The following is a 23,601-nucleotide window of genomic DNA, read 5'->3' on the forward strand; positions in this document are numbered from 1 at the left end:
TTCGTTGTGCCAAATTTAGCTTAATTATTGCACTTTATACGTTTTTGATTAATAGCGTTTTGTGGGCGAACTCATCCTTACTTTTTTGCCAAGGAACAGGTGTACCAAGTTTCATAAAGATATCTCAATTTTTACTCAAGTTTCAGCTTGCACGGACGGACAGACAGTCACTTGGATTTCAACTCGTCACTTCATCCTGGTCATTTATATATACATGGCCCTATATCTAACTCGATTAGTTTTGGGTAATACAAACAACCGTTAGGTGAACAAAATTGTTATACTCTGTAGCAACATTTATTTAGTTTTCTTGGTTTGTTCGTTGTAATAATCAGGTAGTTTGAAACAGATCTGCTTGAAAACTGTGAGTTTTTATCTCATAAAATAATAGCAAGGATTCTCAACCTCAAGAGTTTTAAGAAAACTCATAGTTAAAAATATGTATATAATATTTGGGTTAAATTCTTTAACTCAATAATTAAATTCGATGTAAAATTATTAGGCATATAAAAGAAGGCTTATCAATTTATTTGAGAAAAGTTGTTATTTGTTTAATTTAATAGAGAAATATTCCTCAATCCTCAGATTAAGGTAATACAGTTGTAGAACATCCCCAAGGAAATATATCATCATCCTAACCAATTTTATTGCTAACACATTCATAGAACATTGAAAAAGTGTGATAACGTTATATACAAGGTGTAGAACTCTATTAATATGAAATAATACTTTTCGTTGACCCTCTGAGTGACTAATATTTTATGATAACGTAATTTGCTACAGAGAGTTAGAAAAAATCCAGCAATTTAGACTCAGAATGACAAGGACAACTTATTTGTTGCATGAATGTTCGGTATTCCTATATATATTGATTATTTGCATTGCAAGCAATTTTTATTTGAACATATTGCGAGCGAAAATACGAAGTTTAGAGAGTATCTGTGTATGTCGATACATTGAAGAATAGTTCCTCAGAAAAAATAAACTTTTAAAAATCAAACCATACCATGCGTCAGCGTGCTCACTACCAGACTTGAAAAACAATTTCCCTTTTCTTAAAATGTCAATGTTAAAAATACAATTTCATTCTAATTTTCGGGCTGCTCACAGCTTATCAAACTTCTTCCAAATTAATTCTTTTTTTTCTACACGTACATATAGTTCCTATAAACAATTGGAACAACATGAGTAGGAGACCGTTGGGTAGGTTGCAATGTATAAAAAATTCACAAACCTTTTTGAATTAATGTAAAGTTTCTCCTCTACTGATTTGTCGATTTTCTCGCTGTCTCACAGGCCCCGGTCCAGGTGCTTATATGCTGCCCTCAAGTTTTGGTTACAATAACAACGAACCAACTGGTCGACGTTCGCCCGGCTACAGTTTTGGCTTACGTGGTCCCGATGACATCAAGAAAGCTGGACCAGGACCAGGCGCTTACAAAACGGATGCATTGACACGCTATGGAAAAAGTCGATATTTCAATTATTCATAGATGAATTAAATGGTATGTATGCATGAATATTCGAAGGTATTGTATATATGTACATATTTATGTATGTATATGCATATTATGTATTTTTTGTATTTCGACGCTTTTAATTAAATTCTATCTTTGGATTAACAGTTGATATTGCCGTAAACGTTGGAATGACTAGCCTGATGCTCTAAGCACGGATTTCTACTACAGAAGAAAAAAACAAAAAAATTTTAATATTGTAACATTATTTTTAATAAATACTACCGTAACTTTCTTAAAATCGTATCAAATTTTAATTTCGGAATTTGTAGCGGATTATTTGGAGCCCCGTTATACAGTGCTTGAACAGTTTCGCATACTAACATAGATTATTTACATGCACATACATAGTATGGGTGTGAATATTGGAAATTACATACGGCCTAAAAGTATGCTCTAATATAGCAACCTTTCTTCGCCTTTGTTCGGTATTTAAAGTTCGTTGCCTCTGAAGTATTTTGAAATATTGCAAAAATATTATGCAACTTAAAGATAAATAACAAAACACATAAATAACAAAAAGAAAAACAAATACAGTAGAGTTTTTTAAGAAACTGTTGACACATTTAGTATTTGCAATCGGCCAGCAACACTGATCTCTTTAGTTTTTTCTCTTAAATTTGAGTAAAAGCAAGAGAAAGTGGCAAAAAAGGAGTATCTGCAAATTATATTCCCCACAAACTTCGTGTTTATGTTGAAAGCTAAGACAAGCATTGCGTCAGATTTTAGTAACTAACTTACTTAATGTTGTTGTGTGACCTCTCGGTGAGTTGTAAGAAAAGCATAAAAGAGAAGATTTTATGTTGCACGTGCTGATAAATGTTTGAGCATGAGCATTACATATTGCTCATCTAGAAAATATGGCAGCGAAAATATGAATTTCTATAGAATTGCTTACACTCTACGAACTCAACTCCTAAAATACAATATTCATAATGTAAAAAATCAATTAAAGCATTTTAATTCAAACATATATTATTTTCCTGCCCATTTACCATATTACACATTTAATCTTATTTAAAAGGGGCAGAGACGTATGCAGCTTTCTTATCTAAAGCTCATATCTTAGCTCCGAAAAGGTCAGTTTCAATAATGGTAAAGAAATTTTATTACATATACAAATTTTCTACATTGTTTTGAATCCATTTTTTCTTTTTGGAAAAGGGCTAAACTTTTCCAAATCAGATTTCCAAATATTGTAATAAAAAATAATTGAATAAGCATTTAAATTAGTTTTTTTAATTTAGTATTCCCGAAAACCTTTATTAAAAATAATTTTTAAATTTCCAATCAAAAATAACAGATTAGAAAATGAAAAATAAAATTTTGATCCCAAATACCGGATTAAAAAAAATTGTTTAAATTTTTAATTTTAAACTCCGATTTTGAGAATAAAAATTGAAAATATTATTTTTAATCCAAAATTTTGTTATTAAAAAATTCGCAGGCTTGCTTTACAATAAACTACATAGCATTTATATTAAATTTTAATTTTAAAGTTGGTGGAAAAATCTGAATTTTAAAGAATAAATGAAATTATTAGTATTTACTACTATTGTAACACAGAGGCAAGCCGCTTTGTAGTCGCTCTTATATTTAAATACGCTCTCTTTCACCGGATACAACGCTCTCGATAACGCTGATAGTAAAAAATACAAAAACAACCACAAGAATACGCAAAGAAGAAATTATAAAGTGTTATGAGTGTAGAGAAGGTTTGGCGGAAGGAAATCACAGATTTTATGTTATATCGAAATAAAATTAACTAAAAAGGTACTAAGTAAACTAGAGATGGGGCAAAATATAGTACATAATAACGCATTAAACTATAGTTTGTGTTCGCATGGGCATGAATGTAGTCGTGTCGACTCTTGATATAATGTGAAAAGCGACAACGCCAAGTTTCAGTCACTGCTTGGCCATCAGAGTGAACATACAAACGAGGCCGAGAGGCGTCTAAAATTGAAAGCTCTAAAACGAAAATTGTGCGCGCAAATATTTATAAAAAATTTTACTAATGCACGCATAAATACATACAAATATATAATAGCTTTGGTATTAAGAACATCAGGTAAAAGGCAAAAGACACACAAAGTATTATCTGACAAATTTAGCGTCTGTCGGTGAAAATTAAGAAATCCATGGCGGTTATATTATGAATAATATTTAAAGCAAAACTAAAAAAGACACGTGTAACAAAGACCATCCACATTAAGAAACTATGCACAAGTGAAAGAATGAACACAGCAGCAAAACACAACCTACCATGTGCGAAAAGTAACAAATAGTGAAAGATTGCTTGATTAAATCTGCTTCATCATTTCGCCGCATCAAAATTAACATGTACCAGTTGAAATAAAAGTTTTTCCTATGGAAGGCTCTCTGGGTAAGTGAAAAGTCTCCACGAAAAAATAAAAGAATATTGCATTTTTATTAAAAATATACTTGTTTCTACGTAATTATGAATAAAATATCTTAGCTCCGAAAGTTGTAATGAGTCTTTGCTACTGAAGAAACGTGTGTCATCAGAAAATTTCGCTTTTCGGCCACTTCTTGTTTCCAATGTCGTAAGCACATCTCTACATGCTATAGTATAAATACAACGCATTGTTGTTTATTTTTGCACATGCTCACAACATGCTCATATATACACACGAGCGCTGTTTAGTTGTCAGTTTTGACATTAGCTCACTGCCACTGTCATCAATGACAGTACGTGTAAAAGACGTGTGTATAAGTCATCAACAAGTGCAATGGTAAAAAGAAATGCTTGCTCTCTTCATAATAAACGCTTATAGTATTTATAATTACCCACACGTGTCTAGTTGCAATTTAAGTACGTACTGTTTTGCATACCGAGCCACACATATGCACATACATAAGTATGTATGCACCATAAGTACCGCATGCTGACAAGTAAAGAAGTCTACGTGAAATAAATCATTACAACACACGTGAACGTCATATTAACCTACATAATCTCAAGTAATCCACTTATTTAAGTCAGTAGGCGATAGCACAATTAGCATTATTTTTAATGATCGTTTTTAAATACGTTATAGTTGCAAGTGTGGTGGATTTGTGTTGCCCTTGAAAAATTGTTATACCCTAAATTGAAAATTGTGACTACCAGAAGAAAACGTATAAAGTACCTATATGTATGTATGTACAAGTATATACAATAAATGATCAATGCAACGAGCTGGGCCATCTCTAGGATATTATAGTTTCGGTGCAAACGAAGTTAACGTTTTATCTTGTTTTTCTTTACTTTTGAATTAATTTTCTCACTTTAAGCAATTAGCTTATTCTTGAAGTATAAAATACTTGCTTTTATACATTTATACATTTTTGCCTCTATTACTCAATTAACTTCCTGTAATATGACTTCCTTTGTCTTTCCTCTAATTTATCAAAATATAATGCCATGTAAATAATTTGCGCTTCGCTCATTCATATTTAGGTCACAATTTGTTTATGCTTACATACTTACGTACATGTACATATAGGTATATATGTATATACGAGGATTAAATTAAAACAGCAATTCCCTGTAGAGAGGCAGCAGCACTGTTGATGAAAACTGCAGGCTCTCAGTTTGTGTTTTGTAAAATTTTCGAGGTTGCATTATTTTTAAATTTGGTAAATTGATGATGACGTTTTTATTGGCAGGTAAGCTGTGCAAACCAGTTACTTCACATGCATTGCCAAGCGTGACGACACATTTATTTCATGTAAACAAAAATATATACTTACTTACACCTGTTAATGGACTTGGTTTGTTGAACTTGAAAATCTTTTGAGCCCATAACTGGTTTCGAATTTATATGCTACGTACGCCAAAGTAAAGATATTTGATAGAATGAAATGCTGAAATCTAGTTATTATTTGGTGAAAGCCTAAAACATACCGAAATACTTTCCTGTTTTTTTGCTGCTGAACTGAAAAACATCATTTAAGATGTCATATAATATACCGGTATGTATTTAATGTGAAATACCCTTCAAACATTCAATACTTCAGTACTACCGAAGCTTAATGCATGCTTTGCTTAAAGTTTTGGTGTTTTTGTTTAACAAGCTTGCTGTATCCCCCATTTATTTGAACAGAATGAACCTGAAGATTATTTTGATGTTCTCAAATATTCTTTAGTCTTGCAACGATAAGCGGCATATCTTTAAACTGATATCGCCCCACCTACTCTGTCCAAAACATACATCTAAATAAGCATTATAAACAGACTTTAACAATGAAAGCATACTGCTAAAAGCACTTGTTCTAACATAGACCTGAAATTTTTATCATTGTATTGATATATTTTTCTGAATATTTCACAATACTGCTAGCCTTTACATTTGTTTAATGGAAAATAAACACATACGAGTACTTCCATACAACACATGGAATTGTTTATTCAAGCCAAGCTTATTTATTAGCTAGAGAAATAATAATTTCATCAGACTCGCTTGCAGAGCTATAATGCTTTATAGGTTGAAAGAGGCTTGGCAGAATCTATTTTGAATATTAACGAGTTTGTTTCATCTCTCCATTCGTTCGTGTACACTATTCATTTGGAAACATGAAATAGCACTTACTTTCTGAATTGTTTGATTGAATAACTTTGTATTTATATATGGACGTATATTAAGGTGGAGCGAAAAATAAAAAATGTCCCAGAAAATTTTGGCCTTTCAGTTGTTCGAGGTAATTTCAAACGATTGAACCTAAATCACTTCATTTAATGAACAATTTTGGTTCCTAAATAAGTTATATTCCATTTGTGTAGTCTTGCAAAATGTTGCTACAGAGTATAACAGTTTTGTTCACATAACGGTTGGTTTATCACCTAAAACTAATCGAGATAGATATAGGGTTGTATATACGTATGTATATAAAAGATTAGGATGACGAGACGAGTTGAAATACGAGTGACTGTCTTTTTGTCCATCCATTTCTAAATTGTGCCTAAAATGGACAAAATCCGGTGAAAACTAATAAAATAATTAAAATAAGACTTTGCAAAGATCTAGTTGACTTTACTTCTTATATATTAGTGATGGTACTATATGAGGACCTCTTAATGAAACTCAACGAAATAAAACTCATCTTCTATGGCTTTATACCGATCTTAGCAAAATGAACTGAACTTAGTATATTGGAAAAATTATAGTTTAATGCCGAAAATATATATATTTGGTACACGAATTCCCCAAACTTCCATATACTAAACCAACTATGGGCGATTAATTGTATTCTTTGTAAATGAAATGTGTTTTAATCAAAATAAGTCTACAAAAACATATTTTGAATTAATAATGTCAATAGCCAATTTCCTTAATGTTTATAATTTTATTTCGCATAACTTTAAACCAATATTTGTCAAAAACTTTGAATCCTGCTTGGCATTCAGAGTGTGAGGAAATGATAATATTTACGCACGCATTATCTAATGAAAGTTTTCTCTTGCCGTTGCGCTCTTTAAGTTTTTTGCACGTGTGCTCACAAAAGCGGAGTTAAATGTTTAAAAAAGTAATAATAAATAGATATATTGATATAAGTATGTAAACCATCGACGACATGCAATAACTTCAGCTGACATTATGAAAATTACTATGAAGGCTTGACGGTTCATTTTGTTTATGACATTACACTCTTCTCTCATTCACAAAAGTCCATCACACCCACTTTTTAATAACACAATTAAGAGATTCCCAACTTTGAAGTGCTTCAAGCAAGTTAAGTGATAGTATAGTGAAGTGAAGTGAAGTAGACTCTGTTATCGCATATATATAGATATATATGTTTGTATGTACATATGTACCATAAGCACATTTGAATTCTTGTTCTGGCCGATCTCGAAGCCTGTTTGCTTGGCAGTAGTATAGCATTTTAAGTTGAGTTGCACCATTAAAAATAATATAAATGTATATAACAAGTGCATAAATTTTAATTTTGATTATAGGATTCTGAGATTGACGCCTTGTTCACATTTTATTAGACAATAAAAATTGACTTGAATGTTAAAAACAGAAAGTAAACAAAATATTCTAACGGCGTCGGGCTCCCTATTTCTTATCGCGAATTTCACGCTTAACCTCTCTACAAATGTACATTCATGTATACATATGTATAACCTGCCTACACATATCAAAGTATTTACATACGTACATCTGTATAGGTATACATATGCACGATTGTAGACTTGTGCATTTCTGTTTACTATTCGCCTTGCTTGCGAGCTTCCGAACACATTCAATTCGAACCGAAACTGATGCGACTAAATGAAAACAAAATTGTTTGTGCGAATAATTGGCGGCATATTTTGCACCTTGTGTGTAAATGTGTTATATGTCTAGTATATTTTTATCTATTTGTCTGTATTCCCATAATAAAACTTTAATTTTAATTTCATTGCATTATTTCTAACTAGTTGATATTCCTTTTGCTTGCTCATTGTACATACATGCATATATATGTACATATTTACACACAAACCACAAAAAACGCCTACTTCTGTTAAGCTGATAATTTTTAGCCGGCCTTCATACATTTGCTGCAAAATATACATACGATATACGTTGATATATATTGTGTGTGCGTGAAAAGTTAGTGCCTGAGGTTAAATTAAACACATGTTTGAAAGAAATTTCATATGTAAGTATCTGCTACTAACGTACTTATCTAAAGTCCAATATTATTTATTTGTTATTCGACTGTTTTAAGTACGCGCATAAGCAAAATTTAAGCGCGAAATCGTGATATCTACTTTGATTTGCTCATTTATGGGTATACATCTTATGTTTCAGCGATTAGTGTTACACATTTCCTATTCACGCGCATAACACCCACATTTTTCGTCTACTCTCCCAAACGCACACATTAGGGTTGTTATTAACTACTTTTTATGTTATTGAAATTCCTTCCTTGCAAATTGTTTTCTAATAGAAATATACTAAACTAAATTTAATAGAGCTTTATGAACTTGGAACAGAATAACAAATTTAGAAAAGTATTTAAGAATGATGTCATTAAAAACCAGAAGACCCGGCGAACTGTGTACTGCCTAACAGTTAATGGATTTGATTTGTTAAAGATTTTACTTTTGTAATATGTTTGTATATTTGGATTCGAGTATCTTTTATGTATCTAAATGTCGTCTTAGATTAACATTTCCAATATTTTAACAATTATTCTGCTATTCGAAGATGAAAGCAACAAATCAGAGATCTTCAATTCGGTGGAGTCGTTCTTGAGTTATGAATTGTATAAACAATCTGACTCTGTTTATTTTACTGAGACAAATCGAGTTTCTTTGAGAATTTTAGAATATTTGCAACGTGTTCAATTTCAAACAGCTGATTAACTACTGTTTGCGATTAAAGATTATTTATTTAAAAAAGATTATTTATAAAAACTAGCGATATTATTTAGGAAAAGGCGGCACAATTCTTTACTGAAGTTTTCGGAATAAGTTCTGTCAGATTTGGTGAGACCCCAAACAGCGGCATTTGGAAAACAAACCACCCTTTCTCAGAGCTTAAGAATATGTCACATACATATATGTGTTTTCTTTATACATATGTACATTATTGCGATCGGTCACATGTGGCTAGAGCGTGATGATGATGATGCAAATACATACACACACATTCTATATAAAAATATACACCAAAATAGGTGTGTGTGTGTGTGCGTGTGTGAATAATAATATTATTAGCAAATAAGAATTAAACATTGTTTAACTTTATGGCTGCTGGCTGCTGAAGTGCACAAATAAACATCTCTGTATGTATGTACATATGTATGTATATACCTCAACCACATCACGTAATGTGATAATCAAGAAAGTACAAAAACAGAGAAAAGCGACATAAATTTAAAAGCTAAGTCAAATGTATAGGTGGTGCTTACTATATAGTGAGCCCATAGTGAAATGCATTTATGAGTAGATTTGAAATTCGCCGTTAAACTGATATCAGCAGATACATACTTATATACATACAAATGTGTGTATGAGGCAGTCAGGGTAATTGACTGATAGGATAATTTGAAGATAGCAGATGTGTGAAAAATGAAGCAAGCGATTATGTTCGTTTGCGTGTCAACTAAAACGAAAACGCTTAACGAATTAAGCTAATTTGAGGCAGGAAAGTGGTGAATTTCTCGCTGCTCTGCTCAACTGCTCCGCTAGCTGGAGAATTTTTCAATTTGCGTAGCGCTAATGGCTGACGCTTGCCGAAGCGAGGCGTTTGTACAAAAGCGTTGAAAATGCGCTATTAGCTAATAAATTATATTATGCAAATATTTAATGTGCGCAAAAACGATTTAACTCACTTAAATTTTGCTAATATAGCAAAAGCAATTGCACAAGTTCATCCAAACTTACATTTTCGCATATATTAATATATTATTAACTATATTTATAGTAACAGGTTTTCATTAGGTTATACCTATACAATAATAATTAAGCGTTTTTTACATTTGGCGGCATGTGACATTCATAATATCGGTAATGTGTCTACATTTCTATATTTTTATTAACACAATTATTTGAACATTAGCGAATATTTTTTTACTGTGCTTACAAAAAAGTTCAGTATGAAGGCGAAGAGACGTCGTTGTCTCTTTCGTAATGTTAGCAAAATTAAAAACAAGGTAGAGATTCTCTACTAGAGAAGTACATAATATGTATGTATAATAAGTACTTATAAATATATATACACGGATATACCGTAATGGAACAATTTTTTTTTATTCCGATTTCCATCTCAATTATTTTATTGTATTTTTTTTAAATCCAAAAATATTTTAAGTGCAATTTTCACACACTTTAAGGCGTGACAACATAATAAATTGTTAATTGTAATAAACCTCACAATGTAAATAAAGTTCAGTATGAATATAAACTTTATTTACATTGTGAGGTGTTAAAATATTTACTTATAATATATGTATGTATATGATAAAGAAATATTACAAGTTGAAGAAGCTTAGAAGTCTTATATTCAAAAATATTGTTCAATGGGCTACAACTGGTGTAAGAATTTATACAATAAATGGCATATAATATTATTGACAACTATACGTGTTTAATGACATATTTTATAATGCAGATTTTTTTGTCAAAAAAGTTAAAAAAATTAATCAAACATATTCAAAATTACAGTATTGATATCATATGAAAGGTATTCGATTTTTTATTGCACAAATCAATCATATCATCACTAGAATATGATAATAGAAATAATGTATAAATATAAGTTTTTTTATCACTAAGAAAATTAATTATACAATTTATTTAATACATAATTTTATTTTTTTATAATAAATATTTATTATATATACTTCTCTCCTTATTAAATACACTTGTTTTTAACGCATCTAGAGAACTTTCACCTCTGTCGTCCTTGATTCTATATCCTCCATTCCTTCTCTTAACAATTTGCAATATCCAATAGTAAATTAAATTTACAATACCTGTAATGAAATAAGTAAATTATTGATAATAAACACAAAATTAAATCAAAAAAATTAACTCGCAGCTAATAGCCCCTTTTTTAGCTAGAAAATAGCTGCTTCACCCAATTTTAAATACTAAAATTCGTTTGCAGTACGAGCACTGATACCGTCCCTTCAAGAAACTGCTGATGGGTTCACCAATACACTCACATTTGATATGTCAGTACTGACGAACAGTTTACTTGTCAGGTGACCGTCACTGTTATTTTGTAAACAGAGACATTTTCGAATTATATTGCTTACATGTGTAAGAATGAAAAACCATATCAAAAAGGGACGCATAAAATTCCATATAAGTTTCTCCACAACTGCGCAAAACAATTTTACTGTTCTTCTTGCCACAAACGAAAAGTGTTGCGCGCTTCTTTTGGGTTTTTTGTTTAAAATATACAATATTATGAAAGAGAGGTGTTTTCAAATATAATATACATATGTACGTAAGTTAAATAAGTTTCAAATAAAAGTATATATTTAAATTCAGAACTATCCACTGAGTGGAGAAAGACGTACGCAGAGCTGTTGAGAGGAGGAGATGGCATCAAGTGAAAATTTATTTTTATGTTTTCATATTTTATTATTTAATTATATTTTTTGTTGCATTCATTTTTATTTTAAGGTATATTATTATAACTAATTTTGATTAAAAGTTTGAAATTTATTAAAGAAATAAAAATTATATTATCTACTGCGCAAAAGAATTTTTCACTTCTGATAGCGTTTCAATCATAACTGACAATTTTCAGCTATGACGGATTTATTGTCAGCAATGACTCAGAAAAAGACATGAGAGTGAGCAGTATAGATATATAGTGAATCAATTCCGAATACCCATGTGTTAAAGAGAGATGCAAGCTCACACACATACGTTTGTTTACATCGGTTTTTGCACAAGGCTCTTAAGAAAATGATAGAAACTTTGTTCTGCCCGCTGACAAAATTTTTTCAGCTATGACTGTCATATTACCCATCAGATGACCGTCACTGTTCTTGTAGGGTTCCTTTCTTTCCGAACTCGTAATTCGCATTTGTGCGTGATAAAATTTCCATAGCTTTTGCGCATATAAATCGTATTTCAATATCATACATACATACACACACACAAGTATTTTTATCTATCTTTATGGGATTTACTTGTTTATTTTATTAAATTAGGCCAAACGTTTTCTTTGTTTTAGCAAACGTCCTCAAACAATCATTTTCACTGTTTCTGCTCATGCGTACAGTTGTGTTTGAAGAAAGAGCAGACCTTGTATAGAGTATAAAAACACGAAGCACATTAAATGATCAACAATCTTAGTAAATGGCTATTAGTGAATCTGTTTAATGTCCCAAAAGAACAGAAAATATATAAAATATAAGAATTTTTTTGCATAACATTCTTTTTCAACCTTTTTTTTAACGGTATTTACACTATGTTGTTTGGTTTATCTCTGAAAGTAATTTGTTTATTAATAAAAAAACCTTTATCTAATTTTTTATTATTAAAAGTGTGCCAGTTCTTCGCACATTTATGTACTTATGTGAATTTCTAGTTGCAAATAATAAATACATACATATGTACATATGTATGTATGTAGATATGAGGCTTTTACGATTTTGCGCAAGCAAAAACAAGCCGAAAAGCGAAAATATAAAATAAAAATAAACTTTCGTTTATTTTCAAATTCAACTGTCGCGCACGAGTTCATGTGTACAAATGCTAAATATGCATACACAAATGTATATACATATATTATAAATATGTATATTTATAAAAAAATATAAAAGCAGCCAGATCTATAAAATAGTAAATATTTAGAGTGACTTTTAGCTAATTTGCATATATACTTTGCTATCTTTGAACAGCTTTTTGGGAATAATAACATTTGCATTGTTCACAAACTTGGAAACTTTTTAGATTTCCAGTTTGCGCCTACTCCTCCTAATCGTTAAAAACATCTAAATTTGTTTCTAAAAATATCAAACTAACAAGCGGTCTTTTTGTTATTTCTTTCTGTTTTATAGCTTAAAAATAACAAACACAAATGAAAGTGTCAATTCTAATTGTTGGGTTTTTTTTGAAAACCGTACTGCCAATGTTTATTAGGTATTGAAATCAATAAATGAGCACGATTTGAAGAAAGATGCTCCGGATATTTTAACTTTATTTAGACATTTCTCGAAGGAAGTAAAAAGTCGAAACTGTCTTTTCTATTATTCTTGAGAAAATAAAAATTTATTAATTACTATTTAACAAAATACACTCTCCAACACATTTACATATATTTTCAGTAAAGTCAATAATTGTCAAAACGTGAAATTAGAAACAAAATTCAAATATTCTTTAACTGTTTTAAAATTTCCTTTTATTTTCTTTAAATTACAGCAAAACTCATAAAGTCGCTAAATTCATAGAGGATGTAAACGGCCGCAACACACTTACACATTTCGGATAAGCTAAATTAAAACAAACAAAAAAAAATTACATATAAAAACTGAAAAAGTGAGAATCGTCCCAAAACCAAAAAATGTTATATATTTAAAAAATCTCACCTGTAACTCCAAGCCAATGACGAGCTAAAAACTAACTGCATTCTCGCACAGCTCATCATAGAAAGCCGCAAGAAAGCACGCACTTACAAATCTATACAATCCAGCCAAAAACATCGATGTGTTGCGAGCAATCACCACAGCAACAACAGAGATTACTACAACAACAAAGTCAAAGCGTACGCGGCTTAAACGCAGCTTGGAGTGAAAACATCAAAGATCATACATATTATCACCAAAATCTCTCACAAACACGTGCATTATTCATAAACCGCAATATAGAACTGTTCAGCTAGTATTAGCTTAAAAAATAGCGAGTGCTGTTAATAACAGTAACGTAATTTTAACTCAGCTAACGGTCCACAAACTTCCGGCAAATTATTGCGGTTAACAGTAACATCTAGTCGTCACTATCAAATTTCACTTCTCACACCAAAAATGGCACACAATCATAGAGCTCGATATCACAACAACGACCCCAACAACAATGATAATTTTAATGAAAATCCAGCTGCACGCGGCGCACCGGAATATTTTGAAAACCTTTTTTTGAATGGAAATTTTGCAGCAAACGCTGATGAGGACATGCTGGATGCAGCGGCGGCACTAGTAGAGCCCAACAACTTAGCCGAGAATGCCAATTATGAACCGTCATGTTGGGTCTTTGGCTATGGTTCGCTCTGCTGGCATCCCGGCTTTGAGTATTCCAAATGCATAACGGGGTACATCAAAGGTTTCGTGAGACGTTTCTGGCAGGGTAATACCACGCATCGAGGCACCGACGAGAAGGTGAGTATGAGAGCATTATTTTTGCGGTCAATAAGAAACCTCTAAAGTATAGATCAAGAATGGGTAGAAATTTCGAGATTTTACTTGCGAGATTAATTATTTTTCAATAACTTCCCTAAAAGAAAGCATACAAAAAATTTAATTCGCGATTTCTTTTTTGCAACAAAGTTCATACCTTATAAAAGTATTAACCGCCTACTATTCTGTCACTTTTTCACTACACCAGTGTACATAATGCCAGTTGATTGTTCGATTCGCCACTCCTTCCACTCACATACTGCAGATAACAATGTAATGGAGATATTATCAAAGAGCAATGATAACGTGGAAATTATTTATGAATTCATCAGTAAATTTAATTAGTAAATAATTGAATTGGTAACACTATCTATCGTCCATAAAGTGGTACTTGGCCACAGCTGTAGCACTCAATTAGTGCAGTGCAAATCGATTTGTGCTAATCAAAGCACGTACAGTCCCAATAAAGCTATGCGTTCGAAATAGCAACAAAAACATCTCATTTAAGGAATGATATTTACAAAATGCTAATACTAAAGGTTAGTATTATGCAAATACCATAAAGGGCACTAAATCTTCTACAATAACAAAACGCGTATGTGACTAGAAGGGGCATTCAAAGAAGTCTCCGCCTTAGTTACATTTAATAATACAATAATATCATTTTTTATGTGAAAGAATCGGTTCATCCAACAACCCGACTAAAATTACGTGATCTATTTTTTTCTTAATTTTTCTTTTTTGAATTTATCGGTAAACATTTTCTATAAGTCTTAAAAGTCAGAAAAATTCAAAAGTATAGATTTCAACCGGTGAATATAATCTCAAAAGTGGGTACATAGGCATGTAGCACATTCTAGTTAATATAAGCACACTCTGGAATTTAAATTAAGCTAACATGTAACATTTATAATTGTATTCTAATGTCGATGCTAATATTTACTTGAAGCAATGTTATCTACCAGACAGCAAATATCTCATAAAATATATACATATATACAAACATATATATGCATTATATATGAAGACATTTTTTATTTTTCAACACGATTTGTTGTCAGATAGAGTGAGTTTGTTTATAACAAGACTTTTTAGCAAAAAACATACTCGTATACATATGCACAAACAGAAGTAAATAAAAAAATAATTACCAACTTTTCTTATCTCTTTTGATATATTATATTAACAAAAAGCGCAGTTGCGATTATTTTCCTTATGGACTTTAAAACAAAAAAGTATTTCCAATAATCAATCCTTTGTGAGGTGTTTTTGTTTTTCTTCCTTTGTTATTCTGAGCAAATATAATTCGATTACTCCTTGCCAGACTGTTAGTCATTTCCGTCAAGGCCGTGTGGGTTTAAGTGAAACGCCTCCTTAAGGTTATGAAAGTGCTTGCAAATTTAAAAACTAAGAGAAAATATATGTACTTGTATATAAAAGTCTAAACAAAAGTAAAAATGGCAGGCAGGTCTTTGTTTAAATCGCACTAGATGCCTTGTTATGACTACATTTTAATACTTGCTCACATATATACTACACATTTAAAACCGCACAATAAAATTGTGATAAATTTGCAAAAAATATTATTTATTTTTCTGTTTTTTTGTTTTTAATTAATTTACAGCCTGGCCGCGTGGCGACACTCATTGAAGACAAAGAGGTGAGTGGCGAGAAGAATGTAAGTACAGTAGATATTTACAGTACACTGCATATTTACGTATTTAATTAAACCAACATACTATATATGCACATATATTTACCTATGTATATAATTGTGTACAGGGAAAATGCAACAAATGAGAAATCTTCAAACTTTTATTATTATTTTGTTTTAATTGCGTTAATTTATTGCAATTAAAAACATCAATATTTAAGAGTGGCGCAACGCTAGAATAAAATACTGACTGTAAAGAATTCAACACACAAACCCAATGAAAACCGCGAATCCTACACTTTCAGACATTCTACCGAAAATAAAAATTAAGTACTTAAGCAGACTTGAGATTGGCTCAAGGTGCTTTGTCGTGAATTAAGGAGTTTTTTCTGGCTTTACAGAGGACTGTACCTAGCAGTCTCCCTATCTTTTGGGATCAGCCATCTAAACTTACCTAACCCATGCTTTTATTAATCAGTATTACATGTCTTCTAAATAAAAACAAAATGAGATTTTTTAACAGTAGGGTGTTATTCTATAGTGCTGCTTTAATCTTTTAGTTATCCCTAAAATTCTTTTATAATTGAAAGCATTTTAGTAATTCGGAAAAATATACCAACGATTACAAATAATAAATAAATAAAATTAAAAATAAATAGCAATCCAATGCAATTTAAATACCAAACTATTATTATACTATTATTTTCTTCAACACTGCATATTAAATATGCAAACGAAATATATTCATGGAAAATCTGGACTGTCTATTTATGTATTCTCGATATTTTTAAATTAACATAAAAAAAGTGCTTGTGCTCGTATAAGCATTTTATTACAAAAGCAAAAATATAATATAAATATCAATAAATAAACTACCAACGTTATATATATATATACCTATATATTATATTATTTTGAACTTTGCACAGCCGGCTGACACGTGTACGCCGGCATAATATACATAAATACAAAAGAAAACATGAAAAAGAAGAGATGTTTCGTGGCACGCGTCCAAATTTCCCAACGTAAGCCCCATTTCGTGTAAGAGTGTGGACACACACAAGTATGCGCGCGTTCACTCAAACATGTTTATGTCTAATAGTTCTCTGGCACGTTTCCGTGGACACCGGACGCACGAAGACTCGATTTGCTCTCTTCGTCTATGGCGTCTGGAGGATTTCCTCGGAATAGAGGCGAAGCACAATTTTTTACGTTGTACCGTTTTACACCTTGATACTTTCTATCCTAGACCCGGGGACTTTCCCCAGGGTTATATTAAAGAGTTACTATGAACTCGTATGTGACCCCGAGAAACAAGCATGGAAGATTCGAACAGCTTACACCCACCCACCTCTACATATAGCACCGCACTAACTGTATTTCACACATCAATTTGCGAAAAAGCATCTGTGAATTGAAGAAATTTAGGTTGCGAATGAAAAACGGTAAAACCGCTTCACATACTTCTAGGCGTTGTAGAATGTATATAGATCTGTGTTGTATTAATAAACTTCGCAAATTAAAATTAAAGAATATTTAAAGTTATTTTTACTGATTAAAATATGAAACTGCCTTTTGTAATAGTAACACTTTTATTTTTATTGCAGGGCATCACTTGGGGTTGTGCCTACAAAATTACCGGCGGCACGGCGTTGGAGTACCTTAAACAACGCGAATGTAAGCTAGGTAAGTCTTGCTTCCCGACTGTTCTCACTTCTCTTCTAAATAATTGTAATTCTTCCCTAAGGCGGTTACATTGTGCTCGAAACGAAGTTCTTCCCTCGCGTCGCTTCCTTTGATACACCGTTTAGTGGTGAAGCAGTTCCTGTGTTGGTATATGTGGCTACGCCTGATAATTGCCATTGGCTGGGCGAAGATACGGCCGAAAATATTGCTGAACAGATTGTTGAGTGCTGCGGACCGAGCGGGCATAACGTCGAGTATTTGTTACGACTGGCTGATTTTATTCGCGAGGAAATACCCGATGTTGTAGATCCACATTTGTTCGAGCTGGAGTTTCTGGTGCTGGAAAAATTGAACAAACGCCAAATACCTCTGTGGTCTGTGATGGGCGTGTCGCCGGAACGTATACGTCGCGACTCACACGAAGAAATCAAACGACCACCAACATTCGAATTCACTTCTCGTATAGCGGAACGCAAGTTGCGTTGCTTGAATATTTGATTGGATATCAATAGGACTGGCATGCGCTTAAAGCGTCTAATGGTACGCAAGGCTGGCTGTAATAAATTGTTGCTTTTTTGAAACATACATACATACATACATGAATTCATGTGTTTATAAAATAAATATAAATTCTAGCTGAGTGCGACGATTCGAGTAGTGAGGATTAACGTGTTAAATTATAAATAGTGCTAAAGAATACATATTTATTATTAATATCAATTGGCTTTCGATGTATTTATAATGTAATTTGTTAATTTTTTACTTTAGAGAATTAAAATTTATAATCTTAGCAATCGTAAGTGACAAAAGAATCGAAACAATTTAATGTAAGATATGGCTTCCACGCACATTGTAATATAGTTGATACATATATATTTTATAATGCCATCGCGTTTCGGAATTAATAAAAATATGATTATAGCATAACAAATTTGTACCAAATAAAATAACTAAAAAATGCAAATGCTGACTCTCATTTAAGATACGGAATAGTAAATCGTTAACAATGTGGATTTTCAAGCCTGTGAAAAATATATATCAATTTTGAAATATGACATCCATTTCCACAACTGTTAGTTTTTCGTTACCTAAACTATTTCATGGATTTTTTCTATGATAACAATGACATATAAAACGTTGAAAAACCTTATCATTTCATATTTTCTCCTAATGGGTGTTTAAGCCAACCCATCTACATATTTTCCAAAAATCTAACTTAATGCATTGTATGTATACCTTCAGCTGCACTCATAATTCTTAACCGGATAGTTATCATGGTAGGGGCAACAGTTGCATCAATACACTGTTTCGTTATTCAACAAACTTTTTCAAACTCGTCTATATCAATATGATTTAATTATATAAAATTCACATTTGTATAAAGTACTACTCCACAGCTATACTGCCGGTGTACATTGTTGTTTATTTTAATTTTTTAAACTAAATTAATGTAAGAAAAACGCTTCAAATCGAGAATATTAATTTGTTAAAATTTCAGCGGCACGCGTTTCCATCAATTTTTCCATTGATGTTATAGACGCCATCCAGTGGTCTAAGGTTGTGGCCATTCCAGCTATTTGTTTACGGCCCAATACACGCGGTTGCACCTAAAATTATTAGATATTACAAATATTCAAATTTCTTTCCTAAATATTTATGTCCCTAAAGACTTATTTAATTTTTTAATACGCACCCATGACATATTCACAACACCAGCAACTTGATCTATTTCTCCGCGAACCAAGTCTTGTGCTAGTGCTTTCATTATCAGTAATTCTACTTCTTTTTGTGGCAGTGTTGTCTCTTTTGCTATTTCCTCAAATGATATTGAGCGTTGAGTGGCTGAACGTTGAAAAGTCATTTCCATTAAACAAAGAAGTGAGATTTTCTGTCGCAATTTAACTTCTTGCGCAGCCAAGTCAGGAATTTTAGACCAAATCTTTTTCATTTCATTAAATCTGTTGATTCAAAAATTTATAAGGGAATTTAAGTAATTTCAAATTAAATTACTTACTTCGGTATGTTGCCTGTATTAAAAGCTTTAAGCAATTCTACAAGCCACTCGTTATCCGTCCCCTTTAACGATTCCAGGATAGGATGAGCCAACTATTGCAAACACAAAACAATGAAACAATAAAAAATACTATTGAACTAAATTATTTATGCTACTTACCAATTCACCGATATTATAAATGCCATCACCAAGCAATGCTGCTAGGCCTAAGAAAAATGCTTGTTGCGCCCATTGATCTTTGGGATAATCATCCATTGAACAGCCAAGAAATTGTAAACCACAACGGTAGTAGTCACTGTGTTTGCCCACTCGTCGGTAGTATTGGGAAGCGAGCATATAGAATTTACCATGAACCGGTGTCACATTGCCAGCCTCTTCCAAAACTTCACGCAGTTCTTCAATGATTTTTTTTGTCGCATCCAAATCATTAAGGTTGGTCAAATAAATATTGCCTTGCATTACCTAAGAAATACATGTATATCATATTTATATTATTAGTTTGGATTCACAATTTAACAGGTAATTCTTTTACCTTAATATACCACACCGCCTCATCGCATATATTCACTTTATCCTTCAGTTTGTCCAAGAACTCTACAGCTTCTTTCTTATCGGATATATGTTCCACTACTACTTCCAGTATTTGTACTAGCCCGTAAGGATTTATTCTGTAAAAAATAAATATAAATAAAAACAGTTTGCAAAGTAGGTTCTAACCTCAACAAGGCCGTTTATTTATATTGACTTACTTCATTTCGAATGTAGCAATGAAGTTTTGGTACAACTGTAACAAAGCATCTTCATCTTGAAGGGCAGGATTTCGAACAAAACGTGTCAGCAATATGGTCAATTCGTTCCACAACCTACATGTATAAAGTATTCCAAATATGTGGTAAACAATATTAGAACTAAAAAAAAGCCAATAGGCGTCTTTTCGTTATTACTTCTCATTGTACAAATCCTCGATAGTGGTCCACTCATTCGCAAGTTCCCTGTTTGTTGTTTTCTTCTGTGTTGCTAAATAAGCAGATACATTTGCTGTAGGTGCTGCCATTCTTTAAATATATTTCAACTTTTATTATCCTTTTACAAAAATATTTAAAAATTTGTTCACAAACGTTGAATCGTTCAATTTTTGCAAATCACAGATTAAACGTAATTGTCAAACAAATGTCAAACTCGGCAATACCGCACTTCGTTTGTATTTCGTAAGGTTCAGCCTTTTGTGGGCTATGTTAATTTTGGCTACTAACCGCTAGGGCAATATTACATTTTATTCATTGATGAACTTTGATTATGGTATTATATACATTTTGCATATATTAGTTATATTATTATATATAGTGATTTTAGTGAAACAGAGCTCGCTTAAAAGCTATTGGTTTAAGGAGATATAATTGTCTACTTAAATGTTTCAGTTGTATCTATTGGGAATGATTTCTTTTTATTAGTTCACCATAAATTTAAATAAGCCTGTAATATAAGCTGTTTAAGTTTGAAAAATGTTTTCTCAACACTTTTTGAAGCGTTCCATTAGCTTTTATTTTATGAATTCACAACTTGGTAAACATTTTCGTAATAAAAATATTTTGAATTGACAACATTGTTATCGGAATAGCACTAGTAAAATCATCTGTTTTGTGCACGACCATTCACAATGTTAACATTTTTCATTTCTCTAATTTCTACTATTCGTAAATATATTCACTATTTTGTGGGTAGGTTAGGTGTTAAGTTCCAGATATATTGTAGCATAGTTGGTCCATTGTGCTGGCTTAAATAGGTGATAACTCGGAAGAAACGGTGTATTGAACATACGTGGAGAAAGATAACATTTTGTAACACGTTCAATTAGCGAGCTAAACAAAGTGAAGTGAAATTACGTGTGCCGCGCGACTGAAAACGGAAGCACTAAAAAGTGAAACTATTAGCTGTGGCGACTGGCAACGAGCAAAAGTATAAGAAAAAAGGAGCACACAATAAAGTAAAAGAAAATAAAAGTTAAGGAAGTTTTTACAGGCAAAATATTAATTGAAAAAATACAGTGAAAAGTGCAAGGAGTTCTTTTTACAATTAATTAAGACAACGATTCAATATCGCTGTGTGCTGAACGTACGTTCGGGTTTTAACCAAAATTTAACTCTTAATTATATAATTGATTTTTTATATTTTCTTTGCAAACAATTAGAGGAAATAGTTTTTCACAAGGATTTACAACTAACTTGTTTATTTGTAAATTCAGAGCAACTTCTTGAAATTGCTTTTAAATCCGGTAACAAAGTGCAATTCAACATTCTTTAAGACAATCCACGGTACAAAACTTGATGAAGTATAAACTAAAGGAACTTCAAAGCACCTGCGGCATATTAAAGTGAATTGGAACAAAAGGTTAGTAGTTCGTACCACATGCCACGGATATAGTGCATTTATTCACATATGTTTAGTCAGGTCAGCAGTGTCAGTTGGCGACACTAGTCCTATTACTGTGTACTATGGATATTGGTTGCCTGTTTATCAATTAGATGTTTATCGTATGTAGCCGCTCGATATTTTAAAGTATTTGGTCCATTTCCTTGTTATCCATGCAATTTAAATAAATTACTCGCTGTTATTTAGGTGCATAAATACATATGTTTTATAAACATATTTGAAAGGTTTTTTAATGTTTCTATTCTGAAAGTGCTCACCTTGAATAGACATTCAAATCAGTAAAAAAGTAGTGCAAAATATGAGTATTTATTTTTCAATTAAATAAAATACGGAAAAATGACGAATACACTAAAATCATATAATATTTATGCATAAGTAATTATATATGAATTGTTGAAACAGACTTGAACCGTAGTATAAGGATGGAAATTAAATTTGTCAAATTAAAAATTAAATTGATTTGTTATAACGGATTTCCAAGTAGAAAATTGCATACTTACTCGAATAAAGTTTCCGGTTTTAATTACCAGGTTTACTTTCCTAAGATTCATTTTTAATCAAAGATAGTCCCCATTAGCAATGACCGCCAAAGCATATTCAGTGACAACCAGCCGAACTGTATGCGGGCTCTCATTATCTCAAAATTTTTGATAATTGAATTTTAACTTTTAAATATACTGACTATTGCACTCTCATTTGTTATACTCATAATCTTAGGCATGTGGTTTTAAAGCGATTCCTTACATACGCTGTTTTTAAATATGATATGTTGATATATACATATGTACGTAGATATCTCTGTTTGCGTGTATACATAATTTTGTTTGATCTTTTAAAATAAGAAAACGAGTGCTATTTTAAACAAAAACAAGAAAATACCCTTCACAACTAAAAAAGGTTCCAAACAATAATTTTGTTTTGATCAGTCGGTTTGTATAGCAGCTATATGCTATAGTGATCCGATATCGGCGGTTTCGACAAATGAGCCGCTTCTTTGTAGTATAGAATGTGTGCAAAGTTTTATGTTGATAGCTCAAATGCTCAGGGACGGGTTCTAGGTGTAACAAACGTCATGGCAAACTTACTCTTCCCCGTTTAGGATATACAAATTTTGAATACTTTTTAATGTCAAGAAAACCACCAGCATCTTTCTTGATTTACTTTTGTACACACAAACCCCGATTTTTTTAAAATTATTATTCTTTTATACAAAACTCAATTCAACTAAACATATGTAAATACATTTTATTTACAGTAAAAGCCGAATTTGGCATGTTGAACGTTTATATGAAGAAATCTAACTTTACGCCAAATACAAAAAACCGTACATGCATATTTAGATATAGATGTATAATGAATTTGTATGAACGCTTTATGGAAAAAATATTTGATTAAGTTTTGATGCATTTAAAAGGAATCCAATCAAATTTATTGCTTTCATCGCC

At 31.7% G+C, this 23,601-nt stretch overlaps 3 protein-coding genes across 5 annotated transcripts in view; 2 read left to right on the top strand and 1 right to left on the bottom strand.

The window, feature by feature from the left end:
• Window positions 1-3,363: 3,363 nt before the first annotated feature.
• On the top strand, window positions 3,364-18,676 carry LOC106624962 (glutathione-specific gamma-glutamylcyclotransferase 1). Of its 2 annotated transcripts, none has more exons than XM_014244753.3 (5): window positions 3,364-3,903; window positions 13,402-14,354; window positions 15,997-16,032; window positions 17,634-17,712; window positions 17,774-18,676. In XM_014244753.3, the coding sequence occupies exons 2-5, from the start codon at window positions 14,004-14,006 to the stop codon at window positions 18,208-18,210; spliced, it is 903 nt and encodes a 300-aa protein (XP_014100228.2). In that variant the 5' UTR covers window positions 3,364-3,903; window positions 13,402-14,003; the 3' UTR covers window positions 18,211-18,676. The 2 variants fall into 2 exon arrangements, with proteins under 2 accessions (XP_014100228.2, XP_014100226.2); XM_014244751.3 differs by having other exon boundaries at window positions 3,370-3,903; window positions 15,997-16,050.
• Window positions 18,677-19,085: 409 nt separating this feature from the next.
• On the bottom strand, window positions 19,086-20,883 carry Rpn9 (regulatory particle non-ATPase 9). The gene is made up of 7 exons (XM_014244750.3): window positions 20,671-20,883; window positions 20,476-20,589; window positions 20,259-20,394; window positions 19,886-20,188; window positions 19,727-19,818; window positions 19,406-19,670; window positions 19,086-19,319 (listed from the first exon to the last, which is right to left on the bottom strand). The coding sequence occupies exons 1-7, from the start codon at window positions 20,778-20,780 to the stop codon at window positions 19,191-19,193; spliced, it is 1,149 nt and encodes a 382-aa protein (XP_014100225.1). The 5' UTR covers window positions 20,781-20,883; the 3' UTR covers window positions 19,086-19,190.
• Window positions 20,884-21,422: 539 nt separating this feature from the next.
• Hmgcr (HMG coenzyme A reductase) overlaps window positions 21,423-23,601 on the top strand; it is a 47,731-nt gene continuing 45,552 nt past the window's right edge. Inside the window, exons 1-2 of one of the 2 annotated variants that reach the window (XM_036368121.2) lie at window positions 21,423-21,710; window positions 21,915-22,114. The gene's annotated coding sequence lies outside the window, so the exon portion shown is untranslated. Of the gene's footprint in view, window positions 22,115-23,601 lie in introns of both variants that reach the window. The other variant, XM_070105602.1, reaches the window with a different exon arrangement.

The sequence above is a fragment of the Bactrocera oleae genome, chromosome 2 (assembly GCF_042242935.1).
Source record: "Bactrocera oleae isolate idBacOlea1 chromosome 2, idBacOlea1, whole genome shotgun sequence".
NCBI lineage: Eukaryota > Metazoa > Arthropoda > Insecta > Diptera > Tephritidae > Bactrocera > Bactrocera oleae.